Source organism: Limanda limanda, chromosome 10, assembly GCF_963576545.1.
Source record: "Limanda limanda chromosome 10, fLimLim1.1, whole genome shotgun sequence".
In the NCBI taxonomy this organism is placed as follows: domain Eukaryota; kingdom Metazoa; phylum Chordata; class Actinopteri; order Pleuronectiformes; family Pleuronectidae; genus Limanda; species Limanda limanda.
In genome coordinates this window covers 16,501,705-16,522,750 of record NC_083645.1, presented here as the reverse complement: position 1 = coordinate 16,522,750, position 21,046 = coordinate 16,501,705, and the positions used below count along the sequence as shown (strand labels likewise).

Below are 21,046 nucleotides of genomic sequence, written 5' to 3'. Positions count from 1 at the left end.
ACAAGCCGAGCAAATGGGTGAACAAATTACGTTTGTGTCTAAACACTGATGGTTGTCAAGGGGAGAGACTGAAAGAGCTAAAGGGAACATTCAATGGACCAATCAACTTTCCTTAGTTCAGCTAAAATCTTGTGTTATGTCTATTGAGCTGCTGAGAGTAGATTACAGTAGGGTTAGTTATCATTTTGATTTTAAATGATTGTGCTTCTGATGATTCACTTCTTGCGTCACATTATATTTTTACTATAATAACTAACTAACCTACACCTATACCACAAGTCACATCTTACCACTAACCTTAATGAGGACATGAGAAATGTTTTACCTCATTGGAACCGGGCTCTGGTCCCCATGAGGTCCACTTGTCCTAACCAGGTCAATGTTTATGAGGTCCTACAGAAGTAACAAAAACTAGTTTGTACACACACACACACACACACACACACACACACACACACACACATAAACCAAATATGCAGGTCCGATATAATTATCAGAGTGTGTTCCTATGGTAACTGTCAAAGCTGTGTGTTATGTTGAAAACAATTTGGAGACTTAATAGAGAAAAACAGAGGTTATTTAGAAATTCTTTATTCTTATGATGACGGCAGTATCAGCAATTACATCTGTGTGTTAGATCTGATTTTGAGGATGTTTTTGAGTTTGTGTGAACTGCGATGACACAAACACTGGACAAAGAGTTCCTCAGGGCAGACTTACAGACTGAAGAGCTGATTCAAGGTTCACCTCGACACCAGCAGACGCAAAATCTTTTACCAGCTCTGACTCTGCCACAGGACGTGAGAACATCGTGTGCGTGTGCTGCTCTGACTGTAAATCTTTGTCCCAGTTTCAGCCTCTGCCCCAGAACCCTTCACCTCATTTCATACAGTGTTAAAATACAATGACACGGGATAGCTCTTTAAACAAGCGACATTGGCAGGAAGGGGGCGACTACTTTTTGCTCATTGACTTTTTTATCTTGCATTACTGCCCTCTACTGTTCTACTTTCCATCTGCTGTCAAGTAATGTGCTGTTTGCTTTTAGGAGAAGTCACTAGACACAGAAGTGTTTTCACATCGGGAGATGAAAATATGTCATTTGAACATTAAGTCAGACTAGTGCAGTAAAAGCGGAAAACAATTAACTGTGTGATGGATAAATACTGTTTTGTTTCCATGTTTTGTTTTTCATGTGTGCGTTTTAGTCCATTTTGAATCTGTTTTTAGGGCATTAGGCAGTTGGTCTTTCCACTTGAATTTAGATGATGCTAAAATTACCCAGAGCTCTGTGTGTGTTTTATATTTTTAAAAGCACTCATACAGAGGCTTTTCATCCAGTTTTTTTTTTATATATCAAATTATAAGTATAGGCATGTATGCATCTTTTTTAGACCTGGTTTGAAAGTCACAGAAAAACCATGATAGTTGGTGTTAGTATCGTTTTATATAATGAACAAATGATGTGCTGGTTTAATGTGCGTCACCAAATGGATAAACATGAAAGTGCCACTTTCCTGAAAAGCCAAAGCTCAAATCGAATAGTGATTTCCCATTTATTTCAATTTTGGTTGTGTTAGGATGTTGTCACAAAATTAATAAAAAAACATCAAGCCACCACGATGAAACATTTCATATCTTTCTGGTGAAAGTTTATGACGTTTCTTTGTTTTACTCTGAAGATTCATTTTAAGGTTAGACTGACTTGATCCAAAATACTACTAGTTCTTAGGATATTGTCATGAGTTTACCCCAACCCTCCTCTGTCTGAACTGCTTTCTAGACTTTGACATACTGGGATGGATGAACTTTGACCTCCTGCTGGACCAAACAGAGATGAGCACCATCGACCTGGACAAGTATGAGCTGTGTATGAAGCCTCTCTTCCAACTCCTCTCCTGCAATTCCTTCAAATACGGCAAGCTGTCTTACAACGAGTGGCGTTACTGCTTCCAACAACCTGGGGCTGAGGGAGGGAGGAGAGTTTTCCAGAGCCTGATGGAGTCTGACAGAGACAATGAGGCAGTTGTTGAGGATTAAAAGATGCAGCGGTGAAAGTGAATGGGAATGTTTTTGTATACATTTTAAAGAGGTTATTGGTGGGGAAACAATGAATTCTTGAATTGGGTTATGAGGCAGACTTTGGAGTTGAAGGCAGAATCCTCATAAGCTAAAGAAAAGTGTATCGTATGTGTTTGTTACAACAGGATCTTGTTCTTGTGTGTTTGTAGGTTTGACCTGCCAAAGTAAGAAAAATACGATCCAGATGCAGTGGAAGGACACCCTCAGGTCAGTTTAACTCACAGCTGTCTGTCACTCATCTGTATCCAAGGGCAACATGCCCACCCACAATAAAACCACACTCTATATTTCCAGTTCGTTTTTCTGAGAATAAAAGGGATGAGTAACACATGTAAATTTAAAATCATTTCACATTGGTCTCATTCGTCACTTTGTCACAACAACATACCAGTTGAGTGACGGCCCTTGTGAGCGTACATAGATGTGTAGATGCTATTGTAGGTGACTGGTTGCCTTTAAGTAGATGTAGTAGATTGTAATTAGTGATTTCTGGTTATGATGAGACGGGAGTTTAGTTTAATCTGATCACAGCCATGTTTTTCCTTTTCCCTGGTTAATATCTTACACATTCCTCCTTTTAATATTTGTCTCTCCTATCTTTCTCTCCTTGCTACCTCTAAGAGGACTACTTCAATATAACCCCGGGTCATCGCAGCAGCAGCCACTGTTAGCCTGTGGACAAACATGGCTATTCCAGAAAAGTGGACCATCCTTACTTTGGGGACTTTGGCACAGATGGAAAACTGATGTGTTAGACAGTGGCTTTGGCTTTCTTCCACAGTTCAATTGGGGTTAGGTTAACTGGAGACTGTAACTTGACCCTAGCCGTGAATGTGGATGTGAATGGTTGTTGGCCCTGTGATGGGCTGGCGACTGTACAGGGTGTACTCCACCTCCTGGACTATAACAGCTGGGATTGGCTCCAGCTTTCCTACAACCCTTAAGAAAAAGTGACACGTTAATGGATGGATGGAATTGATCATTCAAATTTTCAATGATCTTCGCATTACTCTTATAACCTATGTTTTTTTTGGACGAACAGTTGATTCAAAATATCGAATTCTCTTTGGCACATTATCATCTTGACTTTATGCTTACCAGCCATTTACTCTGCACAATGTCACACTGTCTAGGAAAGGTGAAGGCATAGAGTTGTATAATTGTGTTGCATGCCAGAGAGAGCAGCAGATTGAAACTATGATATGAACCTGCATCCAGCTGCACACTTAATATCTGAGTGATTGGCCGCATTTGTTTATCACGTCGCAGGGAGCCATTGGAATTCAGTGTTAATAAAAAATAATTCTGTACGCAGTGAAATCTCTTGAGTGAAGGCCTGCTCAGCGTCATGCTCCTCGTTACTTACATTATTCCTTTACTAAGAGAAAAGATGTTTTTTATTCCGATACCCCCTGCGAGTGTATGTTTTATTTGTGTTCTTTTTCCCTTTGTGCTCAAAATCTCTTAAATCTCTATCTTTCCACCAAGGAGATAAAATGGCATACTCTGTATATGACATAAGAAAGACTGTCCAATTTAAGATCATCTTTGTCAGTTCGTGTATTTTATATCCCTGCAGATGAGGAGCAGGAGGCCCCAGGGAACCGAGAGTCATAAGAGAATGAACGAGTTCAAACTGAAAAGGCAGCAGAACATCCACCTGAGGAGCTAATGAAGACATGGAGGAAGTAGTTCTGCAGGAGCTGTTTCGTGCATTAACATCCAGAAATTCATAACAAAAATGAGGGGCTGAAAGTAGATAAATTATAAATGAGCAAGATTAGAACCTACACTAAAATGTTTTCCTAAAGGTCTCTGGATTGAGCCATGTGCACCACTAACATTCAACCAAGTCAGAAACTGCTGCCTCTCTCTCCACCTCTGAACCCTGCTGAAATATATGGAATTAACTTTCTCTTCCCCGGCACTTTTATCTATTTGTCCATTTATTTTCCCTCCTCCTGTCTTTGCTTCCTGTCTTTCTCGCTGTGTCTTGGTCGGATCCTCTGGTCTCAGTTCGTGAGGCCAAAAATAAAAGGTTTAGCCCCCACTCGTATGGTAATAAATGTTTCATGTTTCTTTCAGGAAAGCCACATTCAGTTTAATGCCTCCTATCAGGTTTTCTTCTGTATTTCACAAACAGGCTCTTCTGTTGGTTTTGCAGCTTTAACTGTTTGTTGTATTGGGGACCTTGAAAGGTGGAGAAAGTCAAACAAACATAATATTTCAGCATAAGTGTTTTTTTAATTGAATGTTCAGATTAAATTGTAGAACACAGTAGAAAAACAGTTTAACTTGGTGATGACCACGCTGTTTATTTTCGGCTGCTTCTATCTTTCGCTGCTGTTTTAAAAGATGCAAATTAATACATTTTTAACTCTTGCCTCTTCCACCAATCGCAGGCTTTTGTCTCCTTCCTGGTGATCTTCAGTCTCTGCTCTTCAGTCTGTCTTAACCTCCAGCCAGGCATCAGTAGCATGATTCAGTCATTTAAGAGACAAATGCATTTATTTTGCCTCCTCTTCTCAGAGTTTCACATTCAACCATGTCATCCAGTCATCAGGGAAATACCAGGTCCTGCTGACCACCGTCTTTCTCAATTGGTCCTGACTGAGGCCACCTGGGACACACACACTTGTCCATGTGTCCCATCATTATCTATAGTGCTTATCCTTTCAGCCAATCCCCACTGACACTGGGCGAGATGGGCCATTAACTTGTTTTTTGGACTGTGGGAAAACATGCAACCACCCCCATGCTGCCCTGCACACAGGTGTACACATTAAAACTGACACAAACACAGCTGTTCAAAAACTGAGTACGAAATTACCATATTTGCAAATCTGTCCTTTGCCTCAGTGAATGTATAGATTTAAGAAAAAGTTATGTCTAAGGTTATCTAGTAAATTCACATGTGACATTTTGTTTGAATAAACTGAGATGTGTGATGGCTCCTGTCCTCACTGTAGCTTGAGCTCTCCCTCTCTCCGTGCAACCACGGTGAACATATTTTGCAGTCTTGTTTTCCATCATATTTGAAATTCTAAGGAAGTGGTGATGATACCAGCTGAAGCGCTTGGTTTTACCGTGGCAGTTCCACAATGTTTGTCTGAATATGTTAAAGTCTCCTGTTCAATTCGGTCTGTTCAGTGTCCTCCAGCAGCAGCAGTCCACATGTGCCAGAACCAACACACCCACACACACACAGATAGGTTGCATGTATTGACTTCAGCTGCAATTTCTAAAAGCGTTTAAGATTATAACCCACAAAATTAATAATTTATTCAGGCGTGAATGCGAGTAGTGCATTAAGGGGAGTTTTGCTCAAATGATTTCACTCTGAGACATTTGCATATCACCTAAATGGCATCAACTTTTGATCATCATCCTTCAAAGTGAGATTGTCATGCTTTTGTCTTAATTTAATAGGCAGTATTAAATCCATTGAACGGATGTTGCCCTTTCTGTAGTCAATTTGATTAATGCCGCTTAAAGAAAATCCATTTTCCACCGTGCTTCATCCCACTTTTCTCATCTCACTTCCCCTATCAGTCCATCTGGGAGGTTGTCATGGTGGTGGCTTGGATGTAATGATTTCAGACTAGTTTAAAGCTGTACTGCATGAGTGATGGCATGGATTGCTGCACAGACTGGACTCACTGGTATGAAAACTTGATCTTTCCTGGGGAGTGACGACCAAGACCTGTTCTTCTCTAATGCTCAGAGAGGAATTGGCGTTCTTTCTGGTGTAGATTCATCTCACACTTATTCCCTTATTAGTCCCTTAGTCTTTCGTTAATTGTGCTAAAAGGAGCAGAGGATATGCACGTGCCAGGCACTGATGGAACAGATGTTTCAGAACAGCTGCATTTAGCACGTTTTTGCATAGAGAAATATGTTTTTTTCTTCTAGAAATGTTTACATGTAGACCATTTTACATTATAGAAAAAAAATATAACCAGGCCCTGGTAATGCTGTGAGATTGATGGGAGCATATGGTATTTTCTCCTTAGGGAGTGATGGGTTGCATCCAGGTTTTATCAGCTGGATGTGTCGACTGAAGCACAGCACTATCCTCCAGGCTAACAGTGAGAGCTAGCACATTGTTTGCTCAAGCAATTCCGCTCTGCTTTTCTTTCAATATCTATTAGTCAACAAATATTACAGAAACGGACAATAAGGCAGAAAAACTTACGCTGCAAAATACTCAGCAGTCCTTTCTCCCGGAGGTGTGAAAGACAATTGGATTATGCTCACGGTCAGTGAGTTGTGTAGGCAGGCCAGCTGGTCCACATTACCTTTGGGTTTAACCCCTTTCCAATGCATCATTAAGATTGACTGTGTGTCCTGGCCTCTAAATTGAGGTTATTGGTCTTAATACACTGCACTGATAAACTCCTAATAGCCTGCACTGTGTGCACATGAAGCATGTCTCACCCCCGCCTCATAAAACCTCATTTATATTTATGACAACCTTGACTCTCCATTCCTGATTAATCCACTTAATATTAGGACACAGATCCGTAAATCTCCCCGTGCCTCTGTGGAGAGCGGTAAGAGAGCCAGGGATGTGACAAGCATGTCAACACTGGAGATTTTCAAAGTGAAACACATACTCGCACCCAAAACCTCCCGAATTGTTGCACTTGTCCCAGAACCCCAAACCCCACAGTCGTGCAGGAGACGGCTGCCAGACACCAAGAAGAGCCGCACATTCTCATGCCCGTACGGCACATCCTAAGAAGATTGGTTTGAGTCACACTCGAGCTTTTGAAGTGCTGACGATTATGATCCTCTCTTTCACGCGGAAGGACAGAGAAAGAGAGGCTGCGAGACAGACACATACTGAGTCAAGGATTAGCCCGTCAGCAGAGAAGAACTGCTGCTTAATTCCCTCGGAGGAGTTCAAAGGTGTCCTCACGTGTGGAGAGCTGCACCGCACAGACGGAGGAGCAAATGAAGTTTTCACGGGAGGAGAAGCATCAAAGCTCCAACACGCCCGTGACAGCGAGGTTACAAGAGTCACGGAAACACGTGTCACGGTGCCTTCGATTTGTTTCATGTTTAAATCGTTTTGAATCATTTGTGTCTGAATAACTTTTACAGGTCAGGGATGTTAGTCCTCTCTGATATGCAGCCAAGAAGTTGAACTCTGTGTTAATGTGCTTATTATGTAACTGCCAGGGACTGAATGGATGTGTCCTCACTCCCTCACTCTTTGTGCCCAACTCACATTTTCTTAGTGATGACAAGCAAGGCTGTGTCCTTGAATGCCCCTGAGACTCCCTCCTCCCACCCTAACTCACCCACAACTCTATTTAAGCAGATGGCTACAGCTGGGGAAACGGGGCCCCTTGAACCTGGTGGCATCTGTTTTGGGTCACGTACTCCATAACTCTCCCACACGCATGTACACTCAGACTATTAGTCACTCCTGCTATGACATCATGACGTGGTTATGAAGGTTGGTGTTGACACAATGCAGAGCACAGTGTGACATTCAGGGAAGAGATGACTGCTCTGAATTGCATAGCAATGACATGCAAATGAATTGTAATGATCAAGCTGAGTGTCTCTATGCCATAACTCACCCATCACACTGCAGAGAACTGGGCTGTTAAGTTATACCGGCTGCAAAAATAATCATCCAGATACATTATTAAAGCAGAATAGAGTGCCTCTCAGATCGAGTGGGACTCATCATTGAGTGTTTGATTGTTTTGAAGAGCCAATGTGGAAATTAAAGCATTTGAGCACTCACTTACTTTATAATTTTGATATTATAGTTTTGAGTGTGTCAAATCTGTTGACAATTTGTCTTTCCAATTGTACAAAATGCATTTAAATAAATTGGTATTTCTTCCAGAGAAAGATAGAAAAGTATCAGACAAAATGTCAAAGTCAGACGCACCTAACATTGTAATTATAGGTGCATTGAAAGATTACGTGAGTATAAGTTCCGAGTGTGTACTAGTTAAGTGCCCAGAGCCGGGTAAAAACATGTATGTTGTTACTTGCTGATAACAACCCAATCAGGATCTGTGAGCTGATGAATCATTCTTTTTGGAACATAATTTGAGGTTCTTTCAGAAGAGATTGCAAATTTAGAATAATTAGTTTTCCTTTCTCTGAGGCTTCAAGAGCCTGTCAACCTGCTCTGCCTCTCTGAATGCTTGTGTGTGACAACAAGCAGGTGAAATGAAGCACCGGCCAGAACAGCTCCCATCCACAGCGAAGCATGAGCCATCCATTTCCAAGTGACAGATCATTACGGCTCTGATGCTCGACAGATGGTGATGAATTGGCACAGATACCGATGCTTGACAATTTTGGAGGCAGTTCATTGCACAAACTGCTATATCACTTTTTCTCCATGATGTAGCCGTCCTGAGTGTGCCAGATAATGACAGAAGCTACACCCACCTCCTCCCTCGCCCACACAGTTCACCAGAGATGGTTCATACCACAGGGATGAGCACGCTTGTGGCTTCATGCACAAACAGATGTTTGTTCTGACAGAAACAATCACCATTCACTGAAGACACTGACTAATATCCAGCAAAGCTAATAAAGCATGCCGCAATTAGTACGACAAATACACAACAAGGCCTGACTTCTTATTGTCCCACAGAGCAACACAAAACACACAATGAATGTCTGGGGAAATTATGCACCTGTTGGATGAGATTTTGTATAAGTCTTTGATTTTTCATCTAACCAATGCTGTCATCTAGTGGTCCAAATCTGTAAAGGCTCCAGTATTATTCCGCGGCTCCATATAGAAGAATAAAATGGTTATTTCTACTTAATGACCCATTCATGCTTGTCACTTTTCCTTCTGATTTAAGCCCTTTCTGGTAAAAGTAAACCGTTAATATACACAATGAACCAACGTTTTATTTTTAAAAATATATATAAAAAAAAAAAACTGTGTTGGAATTGCACAATATGCACAAAGGCAGCAACTGTTCAACATGTAATTGAATGTAAAAATTTGTTGATAGGATTTAGCTCATGTAATCTCAACATATTAAATTAACAGTAACTTTTTGAACTACAAATATTATAAAATTTTAAGTTGTTTTAATGTGAGTATAAATTTTGATCTAATTGCTTTCTGTATTTTCTCTTATATCAAATCTTTTCACGTAAAATGAACAAAAAGTATAAAAGACAAGAGAAGAAAAATGCCAGAATATGATATTTCATTCATGTGACCCAGTACATTTACAAAGGGCTTTGCTTGTTGTATAACAGTGATCATGGTAGGAAATTCACATATTTATAGGGGGCAATTTTAAGGGTCACTCATTACTCATTACTCATTAATCAAATCAAACCTCCGGCCTCCTGAACTTTTTCTTTATTTATATATCTTCAAGTTGATTATTTATTATGGCCCGAGCTCCCACGGTGGGAGGCCCTAGTCTGCAGGAAATTGAAAACCCCAAAACGTAAAAAGTAATTTGAAATGGGCATGGCAAAATGGCTCAACAGCGCCATCTAAGGAAAAGCCCCTCAGTTAGCTTTCACCGATCTTCACAAAAATCTTAGCCCAGGTGTATCATGACTAGACCAAAAAAAAAGTCTGGAGGTGCAATGGGAAAAATGCAGCAGGAAGCCCGCCATTTTGGATTTAGTGGCCGTTTTCTACATTTTTTCTTTAACGTACTTGTCCCAGGGTTTTCATCAGATCAACTTCATATGGACATGAGTGTCATCACAACAAGATGGAGATATAAACTACCTCGGTGATTTCATCACAGGGTGTGACCGTGGCATGCCGTGACATTTTGATGATTCGCCAAACAAGACAGATTTATTATAACTCCACTATGCATTGTTCTTTCAGCCTCAAACCTCATTCACACATTCACAGTCCCGCCCTGATCAGATCCATATCAATATTGACTCATCATTACAGCACCACCTGCTGGCTACAGGAAGTGACATGTTTGAACCTTTGATGAGCTTGGCTGCTTGGCTGCTTCACAATATACAGCTCAAATGAGCTGTATATATAAATGAACACTTCAAAGGATTCATTAAGCAACATTAATTGTTGTCAGTTTGCTTTAATGTCAAAGTGTCCTAGATGCAAAGATGAAAGATTTATAAGATCTGAAGAGACCTGGACAGATGTATTAGTCTAGTGACGGCGATATCATCACCTCCAAAAGGAGGTAAGCCTCGTTTAAAACTAAATTTGTTTTAGATAAAGTTTTCACTATGGGGTCTTACTTGATGGGGCTGACCGTAATGCGTGATTAGTGAGCGTGGTCCAGCTGTGCATGACAGACGCAGGAAATTGGCGTTTATCCTTGCAGCAGTGCGCAAAACGCATGCAATGCGGGGACGTGCGCTTGGTCATCGATCGCTCTCTCCACTAACCGCAACAGGCTTCAAAATGCGTGTGCTCGGGCCCGTCAGTGCTACAACGTAGCCCTAGTTTATAAATGTTTTTAAATGTTGGCAGTTTCCGTCCTCTATACATAAATAACTACAGCTCAGGTCTGTCCCACCGTGAAGCAAAGGAACATTTCTGCAAACCTCGCCAAATGGAATCCCCCACAGCTCAGAGCGTTGTGACGTGGGCAAACAAACATGGAAGGAGAAACCAATTTTCGAAATTGACCTTACAAAAAACACACACAGCTCCGTGCGGATTCATCATATGATGTGCACCCAAATATTTATTTCCTGACCCATACTGCAACCTTTTTTCAAAATGTTGTTTTAATGAGTCCAGTAGTTTTGTGTAATCCCGCAGACTAACAGAAACACAAACAAAAGAAACAGTATGACTGTGAGCATGGCCATGATGCCGTTGAAGACGACAGCATCATAACCCACTTGAAATTAATTTGTCAGGTTCATCTCTTTGAGGAAACACAGAGAGGCAGTTTTCAACATGACGTCATCCTCTGCTGTTTACCAGTGAGTTCAAACACAACAGGACCCCACTACACGCTCGTCCAACACGCAAACTTCCTGTTATGACGGTAACTTCGCTACGGAAAAGTCTCGTGTTTTTAGGGACGCTCCGAAGAGGCACAAGTTCTTACGGTTGTTTTAAGGTGTTTTATGGTGTTGTATAAGGACGGCTCCAGAAATTATGGGGGCATTTTTTGCCCCTCTCCAGGTGATATCAGGGGCAAAATTTTATTTCTTATGGGCAGTTTTGCCCTTTGCCCTTGTGTATTTCCAACGCTGACAGTGATCTATAACCTTAAATAAGAGCCACGCTATACTTACGCTCCAATCTTGGCCTCGCCCAGTGTCTCACCCAATAATTTTCATGTGCATCATCAGCCTCAACAACAGACGGCGGCCGGATTACTGAGCTGCCTGGTTTGAAACATGCTGCAATGTTTTTTCTCTCCCTTCAATACCGCCAGCCACACTAATTGCACAGCTGGCCTTTCAAATGGCCCACTCAGCAGTCTTGAAAGCCACATTGTCCCAGAACTCATACGCTGAACAGATGATTGGACCCTGCTGACTTGGATTTACTGACGAAATGTTTCATGAGTGTAACATTCGAGATATCGGGTGTGTTGTAAAATGTTGCAGTTAAACTAGAATTTTGTTACACGAAACTCAGGAAGAAAATTAGTTGTAACTGCCTCTGTTTTTTCTTTCCTATGTCAGCAACAACCTGACAAAACATCCGTAAAAGACAGAGGCCATCTCTGACGGTAGCATTAAAGGGATAGTTCACCCGGAAATGCACTCATTATCTACTCACCACTAGGCCGACGGAGGGGTGGGTGAAGTGTTTGAGTCCACAAAACACTTCTGGAGTTTCAGGGGTAAACAGCGTTTGAGCCAAATTCAATAGAATTGAAGTAACTGGTGACCACTTCTTCAAACATAAAAAAAACAACAGAAAAACATATTAAATGCCTCCATACTGCTCCTGTGGTGTCATCCAAGTAAATCCTAACATTAAAATTAATTTACACTATGTGTTTAGCATAGATGTCCGGTGTAGCCCCCCTGAGCCGCATATGCACACAGATCACAGCAGACATTTAGGCTAAAAACATATTGGAAATGATGCCGTTACGAGTCGAATTAGAATGTAGAAACTCCTAAAGTGTTTTGTGGCCTCAAACACTTCGCCCACCCGGCCATTGGCATTGAGGTGATTGGATAATGAGTGAATTGTTTCCTCTTTGGGTGAACTATCCCTTTTAGTGGGTAGCTGAGATTAACTTTTTCAGAAGAAATCAGCCATAACGTGCAGGAGCGCTTTTATTTTATTTTGTAAAACAGCCGCTAGCTCATCCGTCTGCCACCAATAGTTCATCTGGTTTCTGAAGGCAGGCTGAATGTGTCTCCCATTGGACATAATTTAAACCCAGTGAGAGTTGTTGTTGTAATGCTTTGTTTCACATAACTAACCTCATCAGACAGATTGTGCTGAGGGAAACAAAACATTTTAATTAGGGGTGAGTTGAAAAAAAACCGATGAATCAGGTCAACAAGAACGAGAGGCAATCTGTGTAGTTCGGTAATTTTGATGGGGGTTGATGTCAGAATATTTTTGTGGATGTGTGTAATCAGCCTCGAAATCACATTAAGAACCAGAAATGAAATGTTTTGGGGGGGAAAGTGTGGAATTTACGTGCCCATAACATATTGTTCTTACTGTATATATTGTTGTTTTTTGTCCGATTGTTGTTTTATGTACAGTGCAACAACCACACCAAGACAATTTCCTGTATGTGCAAATATACTTGGTAAATAAAATAATTCTGATTCTGATTTATCTAACACTGGCCAGCAGATGTCCCTGTTCTCACTAAATAGTACATATTAATGAAAAGAAGTAACTACGATGCAACAGGTGTAAAGAACGACTCCAAACATCGCAATAATTATTTAGTAACAACGTAAAAATTTCTACGGGACCAATTCAAAAAATCTCTGTTTTGCTAAATCTAGTACTTCAACCGGAGCCGGGTCCGTCTTCTTGCCAACTACAAGTCCCACAATGCACGGCGGCAGACGCCCGCCCGGATTCGATGACGCTCGGTCGCTTCTGTCCAATGGCTGCTTAGATCCTTTTGATTGCCAGGCGCGCCGAGGGATCTGATTGGTTTCTATGCGGTTTCCAGGAAGTGAACGCCGCGGTTCAAACCACCTCCCACATGTGCGGCCCCGTCGTTAGCACCACGCGCGGCGCGGCGTGGAGGAGAGAGGAACCGGTCGGGAAGGCAACGTCACTCCTCGGACCACCGAGCCGACGTAGCGCAGCAGACTGAGAGCGGAGCGGCGTTGTCCGAGGCAGGTAACGTACCGGCTCCATTTCTACCGCTGGACGGGAATCTGACAGCCGGGTTCCATGTGCTTTCTGAGGGCTCGGGGGGGAAAGTAGGTCGTGTTAGATAAGAACCGGGCGGACGCTAGGGCCTGGCGGTCTGTAGGCCTCTCCTCCTCCACGCGTTGTACTGACACCGGGAGGCCGGGCAGGGTCTTTCCCTCTCGGTCAGTCCAGCTGCCCGCTCCGGTCAGGTGCCTTATCGGACGCCGCGCCGCTAGTTTGGAGAGGTACTCCACCCCCCCACGAGCCGGCACGAGTGATCCATCTGGCCCCGGGGACCACCCGGCTCCTGCCCGGCTCACCGCATGTGTCTTACTCCTCTTTTTCACGTCTTTTCAGGTGCTGAAGCGATTACAGCAGAAAGATGGCGGACGACCCCAGCGCGGCGGACAGGAACGTGGAGATATGGAAAATCAAGAAGCTGATCAAAAGTTTGGAGGCTGCCCGCGGGTAAGTGATCGATTGGCGGGGCGGGTCGATGCCGTGGCCGGGTTAGCGGGCACCGGGCTGTGTGGGTTCGGCTGATGGTGTGAAAGTGGACCGCCGCAACAGCTGGAGATCGGAGAAGTGCGGCCGAGTTTGGGAGTGGTTAGCTTAGCTTAGCATTGGGCAACTTAGCGTGCTAACTGCTAGCCGCTAGCTGCCGGCGCATTTGGTCTCGTCTGGAGGTCGGGGACAGTTTTAATGTGGAGGACTGTGGATTTCGAGCCGCCCACCGTTGTGTGGTGTCGGTGACAGCGAGCGGTGGGTCGCCTCCAGTCCCAACAAAGAGTGCACCGCTAGCTAGCTGTAGTGTTAGCAGTGTTGCTAACGAGTCCCGTTAATAAACGTCATCTCTGGAAAGAGGCCGCCATCGGTGCCTGTATCGAGCACGCTGATGGGTAAATGCTAGGCCGGCTAGCTTACAGCCCTCCACATGCTCCAGACGTATTTCACAACTGTAAATGGCGTTTGCGCGACAATTGTACACGTAGATCATGTGTCAAATCTGCTTGAACACACAGTGGGTTAGTTAGCCTCATGGCAGCCCGGCGACTCGGCGTTGCTTTAAAGTTTGGCTGCTACATGGTGGTGAGGGGGAAAGAAACCCAGATGGCTTGTGTGCCGGTAGGGACACTGTGGCCTTGCTGAATAGTCAGACACGACATGTGAGATGTGGGAGCTGCTCCACTGGCTCCCAGCTTGCCGTCTAGTGTTGAGCAGAATGTGCTGCCCTGTGCTCCACTGCCTGCCATGTTACACACAGTTGACCATTTGCCCTACATTCACCCAGCTGCTGCTACCTGCGCCGGTTTGTGTGTTTGTGTTTAATCGGCCAGCACTGTCATGCTTTGCCTTTGAGACAACAATCGAATGGAGGACAACTGTGTAGCAACACAACTTTAACTCAGTCCTTGGCTTCAAGGGCAGAGATAGTTTACTGTGACTGAGAGCTCACCCTCAACTGTTCAGAACTACTCATGGGGATTTCTGGCATGTGGAAGAGGTGGCCTTATATTGATGACGATGAAGAGACCGGTCCAAGTTGCACTTCCAAATAGTTGAAGTTGTGTATAGTTGGCATGGGGAATTGTTACTGTGGTGTTATGCTGGTCACAGAAGTAAGTATTGTTAGACATTGCTTGTTTACAAATACACTAACATGAAATCATATCTCTCTCTTTCTTTAGTAATGGCACCAGTATGATCTCGCTTATCATCCCTCCTAAGGACCAGATTTCCAGAGTGGCCAAGATGTTGGCTGATGAGTTTGGCACCGCTTCCAACATCAAGAGCAGAGTCAACAGGCTGTCTGTCCTCGGGGCCATCACCTCTGTACAGCAAAGACTAAAGCTCTACAACAAGGGTACGTGTCACAAGGCCAACCCTAAATATAACCTGCTCACTTCTTGTGACATTTTTTTGGGTTTTTAGAGTTAGCTGGACAGAACTGATTCCCACCACAGTGTCTTAACATAAATTGTATCCTCATGTTCTCAGTGAAGGAGAGTCAGCTCTGGTGTATATTTGACATTATAATGTTACTATTTTAAAGACATACGAGTGGATGAGACAAACGAGCTAAACAATTACCCACAACAGAAGATTTCATCAGATTTGTGTGCTTGTGTACACTTCATTCCAGATTTACAAACATGATCACCTTTTCTGTTACAGTAGTTCACCTTTTCTGTTACAGTAGTTCTAGATTGATCTACAAATTATAAATGTGTTCATCCAACATCTCTCCAGGCTTGCAAATCTTATATTTCTTCCACGGCAAACGCATTGATTGGACATAACCATTCATTACAATGCTATTCCTCCATGTCAAGCTCCTAACCATCTAGTAAATGAGAGGGTGGTAAATGGTCTGTATTTATGTAGCGCTTTTCTAGTCTTGGTAACCACATAAAGTGCTTTACAGTACAGTTCAAATGTTCCTTTTTACATCAAGTAAGCAGATCATTTGGCAGATGACAATTGCAGTCACACGTTGACTGCCTTTTACTGTGAGTGTGCAAGGACATGTCAAATTTGGGATTGTTAACTCAGTTAGAATAGATGCACTGTACGACGGAATACAACCATTACACTGTGTACTACATGTGAGTGTAGTGCACAGACTGAAGAATCTGATTTGAGCATCAAATACAGCATAAATGAAAGTGGCTATAAACATTGAGGAAGCGTGTGTCTTACCTTCAGCCAGAATGTCGGTGCATACATTATAACATACACCCGAACAATCCAGGGAGAACTTTGGACATTTTCAAAGCCTCACAAGGCAACCAACACAATGACATACACGAGTGTCAGAGAGCTTGATGATTCTTTACAGTGTCTCTGTCCTAACACTTCTCTAAAATGTGTTCCACCTCTGGCCTCTCCTGCAGAAACATTGTATTGTATATATGCATCTGTACAATTGCAATTTCTTGATACTAATCACCTCTCACTTCTCTTTCTAGTGCCCCCCAATGGCTTGGTCGTGTACTGTGGGACCATTGTGACAGAGGAAGGCAAGGAGAAGAAAGTCAATATCGACTTTGAGCCTTTTAAGCCAATCAACACCTCCCTGTACCTCTGTGACAACAAGTTCCATACCGAGGTGAGAGCTGTTAGCTTTCTGTGTCTTTAGATGATATATTTTCGTGTAGAAAAGATTCTTGAGATGGGAAGTTCTCTTTTAGTATCTTGCTTGCACTCTGTCACACTCTCATGATCTCATTCTTCACTCCCTCTCCTAATACAGGCACTGACGGCCTTGCTCTCTGATGACAGCAAGTTTGGCTTCATCGTGATCGACGGTAGTGGGGCGCTGTTTGGCACACTACAGGGCAACACCAGAGAAGTGCTGCACAAATTCACTGTGGACCTACCCAAGAAGCACGGTAATGACCCACTTCGCTCACAAGCTGGGATCTGCAGAGAATATATAAATATTACTGTTTGTTTTGGCTTTTACTTTTGCCCTCAGCCAAGCAGATTCTAAAGATTGCATCTTTTATCTCTCTCTCAGGCAGAGGAGGACAGTCTGCGCTGCGTTTTGCTCGTCTCAGAATGGAGAAGAGGCACAACTATGTGAGAAAAGTGGCTGAGACGGCTGTTCAGCTCTTCGTGTCCAACGACAAAGTCAATGTGGCAGGAATGGTCTTGGCTGGCTCTGCCGACTTCAAGACAGAACTCAGTCAGTCCGACATGTTTGACCCAGTAAGTCTGTCTCTGTGTTCTAACAAAAATAAGTGCTTGGTGTTTATTGTGTGATATATTGGCAATTAAAATATGGTTAACACATTTAAATGACTGGTTATATTGTGTGTTTTTCTGATTTGCACTTTATACTTGTGTGTATATCTCAATGGTTAATCGTTCATGTGCGTTTGTTTCTATAGAGGTTACAAGCCAAGGTTCTGAAGCTTGTGGACATCTCCTACGGAGGAGAGAATGGTTTTAACCAAGCTATTGAGCTCTCAGCAGAGGTTCTCTCTAATGTCAAGTTCATCCAGGAGAAGAAGCTCATAGGTGAGTCATTGGGCTGATTACAGGTGTCACCAGCATGAGCTGAAGAAAAACAAAGCTTTTTGTTTTTTTGTGCTTGAGATTTTCCTACTTCCTCTTCCTCTGTATAGGACGGTACTTTGATGAGATCAGTCAGGACACGGGGAAGTACTGTTTCGGTGTGGAGGACACACTCAAAGGCCTGGAAATGGGAGCGGTGGAAATCCTTATAGTCTACGAGAACTTAGACACCATGCGATATATTCTACGTGTGCACGGGGCTGAGAGCAACGGATTGGAGAACGGTACACAACCCATAAACAGTATCTTCCATTGCTGAAAGATTATTTTAAATTATAAATAGGATTACAATGTTATGGAAATGTTGTAATTTTAGTTTCCCTCTTTTGTTGAATTACAGCTGAGAAGACCTTGTACTTAACGCCGGAGCAGGAGAAAGACAAGTCTCACTTCACAGACAAGGAGGTATGCTTTGCAAAGAAAAGACAGATCCCTGGGATTGAAGTTGGACCCATTAAGGATCATGACATGTGTCTGACTTCTTTTTTTTTTTCTTTTTCTAGACGGGGCAGGAACATGAGCTGATTGAGAGTATGCCACTACTGGAGTGGTTTGCCAACAACTACAAGAAATTCGGAGCCACGCTGGAGATAGTAACAGACAAAAGCCAGGAAGGGTCCCAGTTCGTCAAGGGCTTTGGAGGCATCGGGGGTGAGCACACAGTTGTTTACGCCAGTGTCTATGACCCTGAAATAGTACATTTATACAACATCAAGTTAGAGGGGACGGAGGACATGTGCAGCTCAGTGGTTATTCCCTTCAAGTTCGCAGAGAGTAGATGTACTGCCCTTAAACTGGAGAGGTCAGTCTCTGTCCTCTGTACCTCTCATGCTGAATAAGTGGGGGTTGCAAAATATGAAGGTTACCTCAGGACTGCTTGTCAGCGGATTAAATCTAGGAAACAAAGCCTCTCAATCTTCAGCCACATAAGCTTGTCACAAGAAAAATGTATATATATATATATATTTTTTTTTTTAAGAAATATTTTGTATGTCTCTTAAATTCAAGATGATCTACTCAACATTAATTCCTTGCTGATATCAGCAACTATTAAGAAACTGATAGACTCGGATATACTGCAAGAATGTCTCTTGCTAATAATAATTATCAGCAGAGCACTATAACCTATATGTAGGAGAAATAGCTCTGATAAATGCTGAAAAGATGCCATTTTGGACCAGATATGAGAACAAATGGTTAAAACACAACCACAGCTATCTGAGCACTGACATTGCATTGGCTCCTAGGATTTATCTTTAGAAGTACATTCATCATCTTGCCAACCATCAGTGTTATAAATTCAAAATTCAAAAAGTCAAAGAATTAAACATATATGTAACATGGTTTCCTGCTACAGGTAAGGCCTGTTCAAACTGTGCGGATGAGTTGCTACATAGGTATTTGTGTCAGTCATGCAGAACCTTTGTATTCTGTGAACAGTTGAAATACCAGAACATAAAGCAGGACAACTGAGGAATTTTTTGATGGTCGAAAAATATAAAAAGAATGTATTTGCAGTTCTTTTAAAATGTCCTCTTTTGTCTAAAATCTAATACTATGCTGGTTTTGCAACCCGTAAGTAGTCCTTTTTAAAAAAGAAGAGAGAGAATTTCATGAATTCATACTTTTAAGAAAGTAATATTCTCTCCCCAAAAGCTAACGAGGCTTAGCTTATCCTAACACATTCTTCCTTTAATGCTGCCAGAATCTAACTAAACATGACATAAGCTGACTGGCCATCATATTACCCGTGCTAATCTATTATCTCTGTGTTCCTCAGGTATCTTGCGGTACAGGGTGGATTTCCAGGGCATGGAGTATCAAGGAGCGGACGATGTGATCTTTGATTTGGATGACTACTAGGTAGTCGGGGACTGATTTATTGGGAGAAAAAAAGCAAAGGAATGAATGAAGAAATAAGGAAAGAAAAATGCCACCTCTCTTGCAGCAAGTGAGAGGTGCGACAGTGTTGACCATATATATGACAGACACACCTTCCAATTAACCTGTTGCATACACAAACTTGCACATACATTTCATCTGTACACAAAAGAAAATACATCTTGCAGGCTGAAGAGGAGTGAGATTTTTTTCATCCAGAGAGGGAGAAAGCCCTTCCTGAATAAATCCCTGCCTTAGAGTGCTGGTTCCTTCCCCTAGTTGGATTGGACTCGACTCATTTTTGTTCATTTTTTTTCTCTCCTCCCCTCCATTTTGAATGAACACAACAGCAAGTTCCCAGATTCCTCGCTGCCCCCAACCCAGTCTGAAGATGGACTTTGGACTCACTCCTCACATATAGAAAATATATTTTCTTTTCTTGCCTCATCATCTCCCTACCCTCTCTCTCTCTCTTCTCCCCTCTATGCTTTCTCTCTCTTTTTTTTGCATTTCATTTTTTTTACTGGTAACTGCTGCTGTTGTATTTTATGAGAGTGGGGGATTTTTTTTACCTGGGTTTCTGTAGAGAAAGGGGGACAAAGTATTAAATTTGAACTGCTGAAAACCATTTCTACCTCCTCATCTGCTGTGGTCTCAACCCTGTGCTTTTTGTCTGTCTGTACCTGGAAGGGATGATGTTTTGTCTGCTTTCCTGACGATGGAGAAATTAATGTTTTGATGGTCCTGTGTGAGTGATGAGGTCACTTGACTGCTTTCAGGGAATTCGTGAGGATCCACCTCGTATCGGAGCTAAATTATTTTTTAATTGCAGGAAGTAATGTAGTACTTTTATAAAGCTATTCATTAGTGTCCTGCTTGATATAAGATGTTTTCTCATAAAACAACATATTGAATCATATTGCCAGTTTTCATCTATGACATATTTTGATTACTCCTGTAAATTAGTGCTTTAATTGGGTTCAAAAATTTACTTTTTTTTCAATGCGTTCCTGTGGATACAGTTTTTAGTGTAATACTTAATCTTCTAGAAATTTAGATTTGCCAGTGGCTTGACTCAAAGATGAACTTGAGTTATCTATCAAGCTTTGGGAAAAACTGATGAAAGGGCTGTAAAGTAATGAAATACACCAAACGCCCAACCTTTTTTTAAATAATTGTTTCCCAGAAAAAGCTGAGGTAAATGGAGCACACTTTGTAAAATTCTCAAAGAACTATGTACTGGAACAAAACATTCTGCACAATATAGTGCTTAAACTTTTCTAGTGAATTCATCTGTGACTTGGGATGTGACTAATTCAAACAGTGAGTTTACTGTCAACCGCGTTTCTCTCATTCACCTGGGATTCATTGGATAGCACCAGCAAAGGTGAACTAAGGTAAAGGATGGCAGGGACACTGCTTTCTGGGTTACTTTGCTGAATCAAGCCTGGAGTGTGACCCCTTGCATGAATCCTTGTTGAGCGGGAACTTCTGGGATTTATTCTGCAAAGATGCACTGTGAACTCTGTAACCCTGACTTTTGGAATAGGAGCCTGATGTAATGACTGTTGCATTGTATCATCCCTCTACTTATTCCATTGCATTGATTCAAATCTTGCATGATCCTGTGTGGATTTGCTCAAATATGAAGCTGGATGTAAATGTATTGAAGCTGACACCCATACCTCATCT

The 21,046-nt window shown here is 42.3% G+C and overlaps 1 protein-coding gene across 3 annotated transcripts; it reads left to right on the top strand.

Annotated features, from left to right (window-relative positions):
- Window positions 1-13,251: 13,251 nt before the first annotated feature.
- LOC133011710 (eukaryotic peptide chain release factor subunit 1) lies at window positions 13,252-19,982 on the top strand. Of its 3 annotated transcripts, none has more exons than XM_061079547.1 (11): window positions 13,252-13,374; window positions 13,751-13,861; window positions 15,082-15,257; window positions 16,363-16,502; window positions 16,647-16,785; window positions 16,914-17,104; window positions 17,287-17,416; window positions 17,524-17,697; window positions 17,814-17,878; window positions 17,977-18,124; window positions 19,254-19,982. In XM_061079547.1, the coding sequence occupies exons 2-11, from the start codon at window positions 13,776-13,778 to the stop codon at window positions 19,334-19,336; spliced, it is 1,332 nt and encodes a 443-aa protein (XP_060935530.1). In that variant the 5' UTR covers window positions 13,252-13,374; window positions 13,751-13,775; the 3' UTR covers window positions 19,337-19,982. The 3 variants fall into 3 exon arrangements, with proteins under 3 accessions (XP_060935530.1, XP_060935527.1, XP_060935529.1); XM_061079544.1 differs by having other exon boundaries at window positions 13,252-13,378; XM_061079546.1 differs by lacking the exon at window positions 13,252-13,374 and adding an exon at window positions 13,548-13,638.
- The last annotated feature ends 1,064 nt before the right edge of the window (window positions 19,983-21,046 follow it).